The sequence below is a fragment of the Cajanus cajan genome, chromosome 4 (genome assembly GCF_000230855.2).
Source record: "Cajanus cajan strain Asha chromosome 4, NIPB_CcT2T_4, whole genome shotgun sequence".
NCBI classification, from domain to species: Eukaryota; Viridiplantae; Streptophyta; class Magnoliopsida; order Fabales; family Fabaceae; genus Cajanus; species Cajanus cajan.
The window spans coordinates 48,908,213-48,923,735 of NC_138520.1; the positions used below are offsets into that span (position 1 = coordinate 48,908,213).

The following is a 15,523-nucleotide window of genomic DNA, read 5'->3' on the forward strand; positions in this document are numbered from 1 at the left end:
GCCTTGTACACAAATGAAATGAAAATTCACAAGAAATGAAATGTGGAGGCTGCACCAAAATTTAGAAAACAAAATAGCCACCAATTATGACAGAATTTAAAGATAGATTTTGGAAAGGAAATTTTGTGACTAAATTTTCGTCTCTAAATTTGGTCACTAGTTTCCTTTTTACAAAAATTTTCTTGAAAATTTTCTTTGGTGTCCTTCAAGTTCCTCCCAGCTGCAGCAACCTTTCCAAGTGTATCACTCCTCTCTTAGAAATAACCTTGATGTTGGTTATCCCTAGGTGTTTAGGCTTCCAAAGCTTTCCTCCAATGGAGAAGCAAGGTCTCCTAGGCCACCACAAACCTTCCAATATGGCTACCTTGCTAGGTTGGCCTTCCACACCTTCAAGAAGCACTCAAAAACCTTAAGTTGCTGGAATATATGGTAAAAACTGAAAGGAACAATTAGGAAAAGCTACACCAAATGGTAGAAATTAATGAGACAATACTAGAAAGAATTCCAAACAAAGACAAGCAAAAATTAAGGCACCAAAGAAAGGCTAGCACACAAAGGAAGACCTATCAATGGAATTAGAGTAGATTACAAAAACAAAATCTAAGATTAGAAAATCAAAAACTCAATGTAATCATACAATGCTATGGCTGGACAGAAAAATTAAAGCAAAGAACACACACCAAAACCTAGAACAATTCTCACTAGTTTTCACTCCTCTTTGGCTTTTTCTTTTGTTCTTTTTTGTTCTTCTTTTTGCAAATTATTTTTCACTTGTTTTTCTTTTAAAACACAGGAGTATTAATGCCTTTTACACATATAGCAATCTCGGATTTAGTGTAATAAAACTGCTGCAAAAAATTTAACAAAACAAGAGGTATACAAGTGAATTTGTTTTTCTAGTGCTTCACAATTTTGTACAAATTTTTAGGTTAACTTTCAAGCACTCTTTTCTTTTGTTTTTCTAAGACCCTAAGCACACTTATACCTCTATTTTGCCTCTGTTTGAATTGAGAAACAATGTCCACACAGTTCAGCCATACAAAAAGAATCAAGGAAACCTAATAGGAAAAATGTTTAACAATTTTTTTTTGACAAACTTTTAATGAGACATCAAGGAAACCTAACTCTAGGAAATTTGCTAGAAAAAATAGCAAATTAAGAACTCAAATATGTAAAGTAAAAGCACATATAGGTCAGGCACAAAAATTATAAAGAAAAAAAATGCACCAAACATTGACTCAAAACAACACAAAAAAGCTAGTCTAGGATTCAATGACATGTAAAGGACTACAGATGACTCTAGACAAAACACATGATTCAAAAACAAAAACTCATGCTATTCAATGTTGTAATCCAATCACGGATTCATGTTATGGAATAGGCAAGACTCAATCAAAAATAAAAAGCACAAGCACAAGAATACCTAAAGCACAAAACCGAATTGATTCAAGAGTAATGGAATAAGCAATAAGATGAATCAATCAATTCTCGTGTGACATTTTGGATCCATCAAAATGTGTAGAAGAACTAGATCCATTCAGCAAAACAAATGAGACATGTAAAGGAATATTGAGACATGACCAAATCAATTTAAAGGACAAGAGAACATAACCTCAAGAACACCAAGGCTCTAGATACCAAAAATGATGGAACCTCTTGAAGAAATGGTTGATGTTTCCTTCAAGCTCCACTGTCCAAGTCCTTTCTTCTCTTGAGGTTGACTTCAACAATGGCGGAAACACCTTGAAAAAACTTCAATGGTGAAGAAGCAACAAGAATTTGTTTGGTTACTTCTAAAGGAAGTAGAAGAGTGAGGCACCAGGGCACAAAGGTGGAAAGGGAGTTCTCCACAGATTCTATGGCTTTGGGAAGAGAGAGTTCTAAGAGAATTTCTGATTTCATTCATCCAAAGTGAGGGAAAATGAGAGGTTTACAAATTTATAGAAGGACGTAGCTTAGGGAGCAAGTTAACCTTAACCATGGTTCAAGGGAACCATGGTTTGGTTGCTTGACCGACCATCATAGTTTAGGAGGCTTGTGGAGCAAGCTTCTCACTTAACTTGCTTGGGAAGCAAGCTAGATGAGAAGCTTGTAGAACAAGCTTCTTAAGGCTCCAAAGTGTAGAAGCAATTTTGGCCAAAGAGAAAGACTAGGCAAGTTAGGCGACCTTGCACTCATTTTCTCAATGAACCCATTTTCTAAAATGCTTGATTTGGTTTAGTTAGGTTCATCCAAAAATGATGAGACCTGGCTAAATCAAATCCTAAAAAAATTAGGAACAAAATGAGTCCAATATGTAAAATTTTGCTTAGGCCCAATTCTGGCCTAATTGCTAAACACACCCTCAAGCCTTGCTAATTTCCATCCTACTTCTACTATTGGAAAATAGAAAAAGAGTGACCTTCAATACAAGGTTAAATGGAGTCAAAGTCTCCAAGTAACCTACCATAGAAACAATATACAATGGCCTATAAAAATGAAATAAAGTATCTCACAAATACAAAGGCAAAAAGGTAAACCTATACAAATAAACTATGTACAATTTATATACAAAAGAACTATGCCTTCTCTTCATGATAAGGTGGTCCATATGAAGAGTACCTTAGGCTTGGAAAGCCCACTGGTCTTCAAGTTGTCCAATCCTTCCTGAATGCTCCTGACCATAGCTCTAGTGATTGGGCCCTTGGCCCATGGTCCATCAAACTACATCAATCAAGTCTCTCCTAAGGTTTCCATCACTTTATCACTAGGTCAACAATAGTAGTAATGAAGAACCAAATTTGAAGTAGGATGAAAATGGGTATATTTACATAAATACCAAAAAGTTTGCATAATTGCCCAACTATTTGAGTGGAGTTGAGTAGGGTGACATTTTAACACACAAAGCATACTCATAAATAAAATCATTAAAGGGAAGGTTTATACCTAAGTCTTGGAAGACACAATCATACATAAAGAAAAAATGATGTTTATTTAAAGGAGTTTTTTCATAAAAATATAGTTAGGATAGGAGGAGGCGTTAGTCTTACAACGTCGAACATGGATAGGAAAAGGTTTAACTTCAACAGAGAGAAAGGAAATTTTGATATTAGATAATTTTTTTTGAAAAGTTACATAATCGTTGAAACAAGAATTGTAAGTTCCAACAACTTCGTGAACCCATTCATATCTAGGGACGATTATGACATTGATGGGATCCTTGCAAGAATCGCCTATGAAAATATTAGAACCCTACTCTTTGGCCATAGGGTTAGCCTGTTTAATTACATGATTGATTCCAAATGAGGATGAACATGAATTTGATGAGGATGAAGAGGAAGACATGAATTCTAAGTAGAAGAAATAGAATGAATAGAATGTGTTATTCTTACCTTTAGAAGAGTGTGAAAATCAAATAAAAGAGGTATCGATCTCAGAGAAAAAAAAAATGAGAGACTCATATTTATAGGAAAAGATTTTGTGAAGGGCAAGAAACACACAAATTGCAACTGTTGGATCTTAGGATGATCAACGATCGATAATATGTGACACTTGACTTATTGAGAGATAAAATGTTTCCTCAAAAAAGGGTATGAAAAGGCAATACATTTCAAAACATCATGGAAGAAAGACAAGAAGCTGAAAATGTCATAGGAAATGATGAAGCAATACTACTTTACGTCGAAGGTAAAAAGACACTACAACAATAGTAAATAAATCTCTTATGATTTAAAAATATATAAAAATATATATATATATAAAATCTCAAGAGCATGAGGGTGTGTATATTGGTAGGGTCATGATCAGGGACTATTCAAGAAAATATGTGTTGATATCGAAATTAGGTCAAGGACTAGATTTTGATAACGATGACTAAAAACCTAGTAACATCGATGACTCACAAGAGAATTAAACCAAAAATGAAGAAATGAATTATCAAATCTATAATGGAAACTTGGGCCCATCAGGCAAACTCAATAAAGTTATAATATAAAATAGTAACATTTGGTAAGATGAAAAGACAATTTTTGATCATATTTATTACAACTTTTATTACATCATTCTAATTAAGGTCAAGTACAACTTTTATTACATCATTCTTTTTTCACATTACTAAGAGGAATCAAAGATTGTCAAGCTAAAGACTAGGAGTATAATAAAGGAGAAGAGAATTGTTGTTGTGTCCTTATGTAGATACAATAAATAAATATCATATTTGAATATATAAAATACTTAAAATTTGTATAAATAAACATATTTAAATATATAAATTATATTTTAGATTTAAGAAATAATTTATATTATAAAAAAAAATTATTTTAAAATATTGATAATTTATTTTAGAATATTAAAATTAAACTCATAAATAAATATAATAAAAAATTAAATTAAATAAAAAATTTAAAAAATTTAAAAAAATTCCCTTAAAAAATAACTCTTAGACAAAAACACTTTCACACGAGATAATTGTTAATATTTAATATAAAAATATTTGTTACTGATAATTTATATTTAAGATATGAAAATTTAATTTATAAATAAATATGATAAATAAAAAAAGAAATTACATAATAAGTTAATTTTTTTTAAAAGACTCTTGTGAAAGAATAACGTTCTAGCACAACAGCTGTTCGCGTTTAATATTCATATGGATGAAATTTTAAATTTTTACTTAACTGATTTTCTTTATTAATTTGTTATTTAATAGTATATCAAAATATTTATTTAATTACAATTAATTTTATCGGATGTAACGCTAACGACTGTGGATTATCCGATATTAGTTTACTTTACAGACAAAAAAGTATTTGTAAAGTTGTAGCTTTTAATAAACGCATAAGTCGGTAATAGTGCAGGCGAAACGAAGTCTATCAGGTGGCGATGGCGTCCAAAGGTTCAACACCTCCTTATCCCAGTGCTGCCAGATTCTCTGATTCTCAATGTTTTCCGCAATACACCGCTTCTCTCAAATGTGAGTCAGATACTCTTATTGCTCTCTTCATTCTTTACATTTTCTGTTTTAATTGAATGCATAATTAATTGATTCCAATTGGGAATTAGCTGATTGAGCAAAGTGGGAATTAAGCAGTTATCTTTTCAAAGATGAAACAAGAATTAAGGCTTCTGAGTAAGAATATATAGTTTAGTTGACATTGGTAGATGAAATGGAAAATTCAAAATTGTGGGAAATAATCTTGACCTCCATTAACATGCATTATGATCCTTTAACTAATTGATGTTTATTTGTTTTATTTAACTTTATTGGTTTGTTCCTTTTATGATATTATTGGGGATCAAAGCTTTTGGGTCTTCCAAATGTATTAGGTTGTCTTATTAAATCATCTCATACTGTTTATTTTAATGATGCCTTCTTCTGATTGATGGTTGAAGTAAGCATATATGTGGAGTAAATGTTGGACCAGGTAAACTGTTGTTGGTATACCTAATGATTGATAGTTATATGATTAATTTAATGTTGCGCATTTCCTTTAAGGGATCATGACTAGTGTATAGTTTAAATGGTTGAAAATTCTATGCTCACTGTTTGGGAAGTAAGAAAAGGCCCTGTAACTAATGATTGACCTTGGGCTGTTCAGCCAATTATTAGTGTATCTTACATTGTTTTTTAAATGTTTCCAGGTTTACAAGAATTTAATTCTGATAAGAGTAAATGTCAAGAACATTTTGATGTTTACAAGGAGTGCAAGAAAAAAGAGGTACTGGAAATTTCATCACTTTTGTTTATTTTACGGTTTTACGTTGCATATTTTGAAAGTGGTGGCATGGGTCCTACAACTTGGAGGATTAAGTGTTTCAAATGACCATGTTTTTCTTCCTGAAATGTGATGTTGATATACAAAAAGAGAAGTTTGACATGTTAGCTGATCATTTTGATTCCATGTCTGTATAGAATTGCTCAGTTCTTAACCATAACTGTTCCTTCCTTTGTCCATGTTCTTCTCTCTTTCACCACACTTCCTTGAGAATGTTTACTGGGAAGCTACAAAATTTTGTAGGTGTAAAACACGGGGAAAAAATAGTTTTCATGGTAACTTAGCTTTTGACTAACCTGGCTGAGCTAGGCAAGGCCCAATCAGTTCAATCTTTGCTTCTAATGGGCAATTATCTGAGTCTTATCAGATCTAATAAGGAAACTAATGGCATTTTCTATATATAATAAAAAAAGAGCTTTTGAAAACATCATGTTACTCAATGTTTTTTGATTATAAAATCAAATTTTATATTATTTGAATCAAAATAACTTTCATTCAGCAAAAAAAAAAAAAAAAAAAACTTTCATCTAGCTGTGTAAAATTTTATATTATGATTTATGTTATCTGGTTGGGTTGGGTCATTATTGTTTTTTACTCATTGCTTGTTTTAGTGTGATTGTTCAAACCAGTTGTATCAAGAAAAGGAAAATATTGGGGCTGTTTTACTATGTTCTATCTTTGGTGGGTAATAGATTGTAACACGGTGTTTAGGGAAGTTGGTGCTTGAAAATAATGCATTGGTGGTTAAACATGTTGCTTAATTTAGTGTGTACTTCTCTATGGTACTAGGTAATCTGTAATGAACATGATTTCAATCAGAATGAGCAGGAAATTATCCCTCAAGTTTATGCTTCTTTTAGTAAACCACGTCTTGTAGAGTTTGGGAATCAGTAGTAAGCATGATTCTGATTAGAATGAGAAGGAAATTTATCTCTTAAGGTTTTCTTTTAAACTCGTCATGTGGGGTGTGGATAATGGTTCTAGATGTACCTCTAATTGCATATTTCACTCCATTGAACAAACAATGCACCCAGCACTGGTGTAAAGTCCCTCTAATGACTGAATAGCTGATCATGCCATTGCTACCTTTCTGACTGTTTGTTGACCTATGGTAGCATTTAATACGGGTTAGAACATTGGAATATAAGGTTTTTTATATGTTTGGTGCATTTTAAATAAAATTAACCAGGACATAAGGTCAAAAAAAATTAACATTTTGGTTCCACTAGAAAGTGGGCGAGCCTTGGCGTAATGGTAAAGTTGTTTCCTTGTGGCCTAGAGGTCATAGGTTCAAATCCTAGAAACAGCTTATCTACCTGTGGGGGTTAAAGCTGCATATATCTATCATCCTTAGACCCCACTTGGCGGGAGCCTCATGCACTGGGTTTTCCCTTTGGGTCCCGCTAAAAAGGTAGAATCAAAGTGAAAAGAATAGATCAGACTGTTCCATCCATTTTGTCTGCATGCCAAACACTACCTTAGTTCCTTATTTGTCATGTGTTTTCTTTCAGCTATTCTAAGGTACACTCTTTGTACTCACTATATCACCAAGATTGCTCTCACTTTCCAAAGCATGTTGTATCATCCTAATAAATGATTTCACTCATTTGACCATCAAAGTCATTTGTAGATTCTCCAGTTAGGTGAAACTTTGTTGTTATTTCCTGATCAATCTCCACAATAAACAATCATTTGAGATTAGCTGTTTGATTAATACGTTCTTCAGTTAAAATATGATCAGTATGATCAAGTGACCAAGTACAAATGGCTGATTTGTATGACAGCTTGATCATTTTATCTCAGCAACAAAGTTAGACCAGCTAGAAAGCCTCAAATAGCAGGACTACAACATTTGAGTGAATGACATTAATTCAGATAAGAAGCTTTCAAGGAGAGAGGAAGAGAGACATCTTGACGCTCTAGTGATTAGCATTATATGCTTTCCTTTTTTATTTTTCTTCCTCACTCAAATCTACCTTGAGAACCATTACATTTCTTCTTCTTCTGCATACAGGTCTCATTTACTCATCTTATCGGGAAAATTCTTGATCTTGCTTCAATTTCAATCATAAATAATTGTTTTGAAACGTGAACCAGTTTCTATTCATCTTGATCATACATTCATTATCCATCACTGTTACAGTGTTAGTGTGTTACAGCTATTATGAAACCTTTAATGAAGATAGTCCCTTATCTTTGTATTATATAGTAGTCAGTTTATGAAAGTCTGTTACTTGATACTGCCAGATGTCAACAAATTTTTCCACGTGTAAAGTTTATCAATTTTCTTTTGTCCTTAACCCTTCCAAAATGTAGGTCTATGCCAATCAAAAGAGCCAGCTGAGAAGACAGATAACAGCAAAAGGGTATTTTAACTAGGGTTGATTAGGGGTTGGGTTGACCCCGACCAACCTGAACAGAGCTAAAATTATTCAGTTAGGTTGAGTTAATAGGTTGAAACAATTTAAAAATGGATGAAGCAGTAGTAATTGGGTCGGGATTAGGTTTGGAAAATTTGCACATCATATTAAAATATAAGAAAGTACTCGATATTTAATTATCCTTAATGTTGAATTTAATTTGTATTCTTTTCTATCCAACTTTTGATATTAGATATCTATTTTCTTTTGATCCCTATTTTTTGTATTTTTTTCATTTTTTGATTTTTTTAATATTTAACCCAATGACAGTACCGAAATTGATTCTTATCGAGTTGGACTGATTCCTACAACTTGTATAGCCCAAACTTGATCGGATTGTTTGTGTTCAAGATTCTCCTGAACTAGACCTAACCAGTGTTCACCACTAGCTGTAGTTTCACAATGAATCTTGTTAGTTAAGAAATATTTGTCATTTTAGATTCTTTATCATCCTTATCTCCAGTGTTCTGTTGTCTTCCTTGACCATCATGCCGTGATATGCATTTGGCCTTTTTCTTAAGGTTTTAAAAAAATCAATAGCCCCCTATCAACATGTTTTATGATATAATATTATGTTATCGTTGGATCTATATAGCAAATCACATTGCGTGAATGTTTCCATCTGGTTACACCATATATAAACACTAAACTCAAGGCATTGCATAAATTAAATGGTCGCAAATCTTGCTTAAATGTACACTGAATTTTGTTGTTGTACTTATTGTTGGAAGCTTGGCATGTTGCACTTGTGATATAATCTTATTATTGCGTTGGATCTTTGGCTAACTCTTCCTGTGTGTTTGCTCTGACAGATATGTGCTGGGTAGTTCAGAATAAATATTGTTTCTAAAATTATGTTTTATTGTATTATCCATTGCTTGATAATGCTGCTTGAAATGGTTTGTCTGCTAAATATGGATTACAAATTTTGATGATTAGATTTTTCCATCTTTTATATAATATAACAAAAAAATAGCGTATATTTTCTGGAGCATTCTTTTGTTAACCAGGCTGGTTGAATAATTCCTTCTCCTTGTTTTAACAGAGGGAAGAACGATTGGAACGCAATAAAAATAGGTCCTTATTCTCATGAAATTTTAGCTGGGATTTTACCGATTGTATCATAGAAAACAAAGTTAAAAGTTCATCTATATCATAGCACTGAGGTAATGATGTTTTCTGAATCCGTGACAAGACGATGTTCAAATAAATGTGTACAATGGTATTCTACGCTATTTTATGTTCCTTATTCTTTCAATTATTAGTTTAGGTTCCTTCTTTTCATCTTTTAGCACTGCAGTTGTTCCAGTGTGTTAATTCATCTGTTACATTTATTAAGAAATTTACTTAAATTATGAGTACCAATGTTATTAATGGCGCTCGGCAGCAGGCCAACGATGGACTAGCGGCAGAAACATGGTAGCTATATAAAAAACTTAGGTGCAATATAAGGCGTTACCAGTGACTTAATAACATGAGTAATCTAATAAAGTGTTTGGATAAAGAATTTTAGGAATTCAGATTATGTTTGGAAGAAAGATTTTAGTGTAACAATTCAATTTTTTTTTTTTTTAAGAATTTCAAATACTTTGGTATGAAATGTTTTGTTTGGATGAAAAATTTAAAAAGAATTTAAAATTCAAGTATTTGTTAATTATTCCATTTAAATTAAGGATTTCTAAAATTCTATGAATATCAAATTTCTTAAATTTTTAAAATTTGTTATTTAAACATATCAATAAATTTTACAAATGCTTGAATAAATTCTTCATCTAAATAAAACATCTCACATGTTGAATTGTCTTGAATCTTGTATATTGCGTAATCAAGATGAGAACATTGGATTGCTCGGTAGGAATGGGAAAATGAGTCAATTTAGCTTGATTAGGCATGGCTCATTGTTAGTAGGCCAAAATGGGTGACTAACCAAAGAAAAATGGGTTGGATGCCTTGACTCTTTTTATCTAATGGTGGGTTGACAGATTGACGGGTCAATTCACCAAAAAAATAAAAAATAAAAAAAGGAAAATAAGAAAAAGAAGTTTGCATATTTATTTTGGGTATATCTTTCAACATATTTCTTTCTTAATATATAAATATTAAATTACAACTAATTTGGTTGAATTTGGTGTATTATAAATTTTAAATTTGTTGCATATTAAAATAGATATGTAATTATAATAGCTCTTCCAATAGATTTATTGTACAACATATATCAAATTACATATAATAAAATAAATCAAATGCACAACAATCACAAATTTGGTAGGCTAGGCTAGGCGAACTAGGATGTCTAACCCGACTTGACATGCCGAGATCCATTTTGCCATCCTATTGTTTGGAATTGTTGTTGCTTTAAAGAACAATGCATCACCTTATATGGAGGAACATTTTTATTTTTTGGGTAATTATTTATTGGTGCGAAGTATTAATATGTTCTATCAATGATTAATTTATGTTGGGAAATGATAGAAAAATTATTAGCTACTTTATCATCACTTCTAATATTCTATTAAAGAGTTATAAGGTAAAACTAGCATTGATATTTTTCATTCACACTTTCAAGAGGTACAAGTTTATAACCAAATAATTATTAAGGATGAACCTAAAACTATTATCATCTTATTTTAGGGAATTAAAATAAAATAATATTATAAAATAAATATAATATTATGTTAACTTCATCTTATAAAAGTTTTCAACCATTTAATTTTATCTATTTTAGGTCTCTTTCCATCAAGTGGAATGAAAACCCTATTCTTAAGGCTTTGTGAGAAATAATAAGAGTCTTCAAGATTGTGCAAGTATTGGAAGAAAAAATACCATCAATGTTGTTTTTAATATATGGTGGAGATTAGTTAAAGGTGAAAAGGCCAATATGCAATAATAGGTTGTAAGCATATGATGGTGAAGCGGAGACTTTAGTTGTAGTGTGATGAAAAGGAATTGGTTGTCTTATGTGAAAAAATAAAAATGGACACATTATTTTAAGTTCAGATGAGTGTGATAGGTTGCCATGAGGTTGACATGGTGGAGAAAATTTTTGGGAAAAAATGGCTCCTTTTAATGGGAGTAGAATGCATAGGAGAGGTTACGTGTTAATGGGCATGATAAGTTGAGTGGATATCAAGATTTGCAAAAATTGAAGAGTGTGAATAGTTGTGAAGGTAATTGGGTTGCTAATATTTTGAGGTGTGTGGGAACTAGAAGAAGGCACATCAATAATTTTTTTTGGAATTAGGTTGTGACACAATAGAACATATAAAAGTTTAGGAAGGTGTGTTGTGCACTAATGAGGAATCACATGGTAGGTGCTCAATGAGTTGATAGTGATGAAAAAAAAAATGAACGAATTAAATAGTACTAATTTTGAGTTGTGTGGATGCAAAGAGGGGAGAAGTACTGGTGACGTTTGAGATTGCTAAGTAGGTGAATATGAAGAAAAAATATATACATGAGTTGATATTGTATTTGATGGAATAATTTGGGTGTTTTGTGTATGTGAATGAAGGGGAGGGTATGAAGATAATGGAAAAGGTAAATTATGCATTGCATTTTGAGGTCGGATAAACAAAATGTTATGGTTGATATAATTAGAAATTGATGTAAAAATGTAAAAAGTGGAGGAGGAGACCAACTTTGATGGCTTTGAAGTCCACCATGGAGGGTCTGGTGGAGGTGGAGAAAACCTGGGTGGGTATGTTGGGAAACTAGGTTGTTGCGATCATTATGGAAGATAAAGAGTTCCTATAGGTTGGTATTGGAATTTGGTGGAGGACCAGGAGGATTGCCTTGGTTGTGACTGTTGAAAGTGGTGGGATTGGTGTTGCAAATCTATCTTTTATGGTGGTGGTTGTGGTGGTCATATATAATTTTGATGCAAGATGAATCCATAGATTGGTGTGCTAAATGTAGGAGGAGAGTAAGTTGATGAAATTACCATTTGATAGGAAGACTACTAGCTTCTCTATCACTACTCCTAATACTCTACCATTAAAGAGTTATAAGAAACGTAAAACTAATATTAATATTTTTCATTCATACTCTCGATAATGCAATACACTATATTTATAAGAGAAACACTCAAAACATATTCATAACAAATTCCTTTATAGAACCTACCTAAAAGAGTTATAATTTATATTTATATGTTATTGTTAAAAGGAGAAATAAATATATAAGAAAAATTAATATGATGGCCTTAATAAGACCTAAGGACTAATAAGAAAAAAGATGGTAACAATACTCCACCCATCCACAATAACCTTGTCCTCAACATTGTGATCATAAAAAGTGTGGGGCTTGAGTTTTACATGATGATTCTAATCTACCTTAGTTTGTCAACATTCAATATGTTCCTGTCATAAAATATAAATGCTGGTTTTCTTCAACCCAAATTGCAGTAGTGTGTAAACAACTGTCATTACTCTTCAAAAATCAATCTAAGAAAAAACAAGATCCATTTTCATCTTGAGGGAAGAGTAACTGCATTGCTACTTCCTTAAGAAACTCATTATCACTTTTAATATTTATGAGAACATACATCTTTTATATCTCAATCTCAATTTTTGAAGACGTATGTAATTGTCTTCGAGTAGCATCTAGTATAATACCAAATTCAGCAAAAACATGTTCAACGAAGTACACACATCTATCAACAAAATTGCAAACTAAGGTAAGAGCTTTTTTCTTGAACAAAAGGTTCAAGATCACATATAAGGCTAGCCATTATAGAAGCAATTAGCTCCACAAAATTTCTACATCTTATTTGCAAGGAATACCGATATTTAACCTTAACGACTAATGCATTAACTTCGTCAATTGCACAAGTTCTTTAATGCCCCCCACATTGTATGAATGTTGATTTATGTGGCATAAAGTCAACTACCATATTTTTTATGGCACCAAAGGCTTCAACCTAGACAAATATAGAAAGATCAAAGAGAAGTTGAACCAAAGGAAAAACTTCCTTTTCATTCATAAAATGACTTACACTCAAATTCTTTATTGAGTGAGAGACAATTAAGAAAATGAAACTTGTAGTGCATATATAGGCATCCTTACAGGTTAAGGCATCAACTACTAGGTTTAAGACCTAAAATGAAAGAAAACCTTGTAGCACTCCAATTTTGAGCAAAGATCGGTAAAGGCCAGAAATATCCCTTCAAGCTGTTAAGGATGTACAAGACACTTTTGCAAGAGACACTAGCTATTCTACCACTATTCATGATATTCTACAATTAAAAAGCTACAAGGTAAAACTAACATTAATATTTTTCATTCATGTTTTCAAAGGTTAAGGAGGTACAAATTTATAATCCACAAGTGTCATCATCTTATTTTAGAAAATTAAAAATAAATAACGTTAAAAGATAAATACAATATTATTTTAACTTCTTTCTATAAAATCTTTCTATTAGGGAATCTAACTTACTATTTTTAATGAGATCTCCCATCCTAATTACTATTGTTAAGGGGACCAAGTTGTTTTATTCAAGCCAACAATTCATTGGTACTTGGAGGACTATCTATAGGCTTCTAGATTGACACATCTATTATTTTTACCCCTAATGATGGCAAAGCTAGGTGAAGAAGATTGATAATCTTCCCTTGACTTTGCTCTGGCCTTGGGATCTTTTCCTTGAGCCAATTCTGGACTTCAAATTCCAGAAATGAAGTTGAAGATTGCAGAATTAGACAAAGAAGGAAGCACCAAAGTGAAAGAAGCAACGAATTGCTCACAAAGGTGCCTAAACATAGAAGCTCTCAAGGAACCTAAACTAGGTGTGAAGAGACTTTGAAGAGAGAAAACTTTTCTGAAGCAAATGGTCAGATTTCTCAAATGATTCAAAGTGAATACAATGTGAAGAGATAACTCAATTTATAGGCTAGGAAGCAAGAAAATTGGCGCCTAACTCAAGGAATGTAATTGGCACTGAAAATTTGAATTTCAAATGGTATTTGAAATTCAAATTTCTTGGTAGCCCCCATGTGCACGTCCAAGAACTGATCCAATATGCATTAAGGTTGCATTTAGAGTTAATTTGATGTTGATTTTGATGGACCATGTGCAACACCATATAGGCTAGCCCATGTGCACCAAATGCAACTCAAATTACTCCTAAATGTGACCTTAATTTAGCTAACTTTGTCTAATTGAACTTTCCCTTTATATTCCTATTCTAATGACCTAATTACAATGGTCAACCTATCACAAATACTAAGAAATAATAAAAGAAGCAAAATGAGCCCAATATTGGGTACCAAAATACCTAAGGCCCATTAAGCCCGAAAACATGCCCAATAAGCCTATGCCTAATCTATGTGGTCCAAAATACAAGACCAAAATGTATAAAACCTATACTAATACTATATATACAGATAAAACACAATGGAAATCTCAGGGTGTGGCCCATGTGAGGAGCAACTTGGGCCCACCAAGCTCATTGGGCCCATCGGGCTTTGAACTAGCCCAAATCTTCATGTCTAGCCCATTCCTCTCGGGTCTTTCAATGTGTCACCTCTTGACCTTCTTGGCATGATTCCATCACTAAAGGTACTACTAATATATATATATATATATTGAAAAAGATAGATATGCTAATGCATCACTATGTGGGCGAGAGATCCTAACTAGGTTAGCACCTCAGCCCACACCATTTATCTGTAGCATATCAGAATGTATTAAAATATAAAGGTAAGTAAAGGTACAAGTGGGGGGACCAAACCAAAACCCACGAAGAAAAGGCAAAGCAAAGAAAGTAGGTAAAGAAGAGCAAAAATAAAAACCAAAAAGGATCATTGGCCGAAGCCAAAACACAACAGCGAAACCCACCTAAATCTAACCATGCAAATCCAATATGTCATATCTAGTGCCAAATCAAAAAATACAACACATAATATCATGAGTACTTATTTGATTTAGAAGCTCTTGATCTTGCTCGAGTTTTAGGCCTATCCGATACTGACTTTTTAGGCTTAGAAGGTTGTGTCTTAAGCGGATCAATGCAGCCCTTCTCCTAGTCATATCCAACAGCCTCAAGGAGAGCCATATCATGCTGAACCTGCGGAGGAAAATCAACCCAATCTTTGCGGTAAAAGTCAGCTACCTTATTGAGAAGGTTATCCGACTCTACATCACAAGTATACGGGACTTTTGGCTTAGTCTTAGGGACATGAGGCAGGAGATCCACGTGCTCTGGCTCAGACTTAGAGGCTGCATCCACTATGGCAGCAAAATCCCATTTTTTATGACTTATGCTAGATGCTGGCATATGTATTTTTGCTGTCACATCTATTGCACCAGCTACAGCTTCAGCCGCAACACTTGAGATGTCCTCCGAGCTAAGC

The 15,523-nt window shown here is 32.8% G+C and overlaps 1 protein-coding gene across 1 annotated transcript; it reads left to right on the forward strand.

Annotated features, from left to right (window-relative positions):
• Nucleotides 1–4,792: 4,792 nt before the first annotated feature.
• Nucleotides 4,793–9,455, forward strand: LOC109806126 (Cox19 family protein (CHCH motif)). The gene is made up of 3 exons (XM_020368499.3): nt 4,793–4,951; nt 5,620–5,696; nt 9,219–9,455. The coding sequence occupies exons 1-3, from the start codon at nt 4,861–4,863 to the stop codon at nt 9,264–9,266; spliced, it is 216 nt and encodes a 71-aa protein (XP_020224088.1). The 5' UTR covers nt 4,793–4,860; the 3' UTR covers nt 9,267–9,455.
• The last annotated feature ends 6,068 nt before the right edge of the window (nt 9,456–15,523 follow it).

Excerpts from the sequence above, each read along its gene's own strand:
- LOC109806126 (XM_020368499.3), top strand. The coding sequence starts at position 4,861 with ATGGCGTCCAAAGGTTCAACACCTCCTTATCCCAGTGCTGCCAGATTC. Across the intron at positions 4,952-5,619 it reads ATACACCGCTTCTCTCAAAT|GTTTACAAGAATTTAATTCT; the intron begins GTGAGTCAGATA and ends AAATGTTTCCAG. Across the intron at positions 5,697-9,218 it reads AGGAGTGCAAGAAAAAAGAG|AGGGAAGAACGATTGGAACG; the intron begins GTACTGGAAATT and ends TTGTTTTAACAG.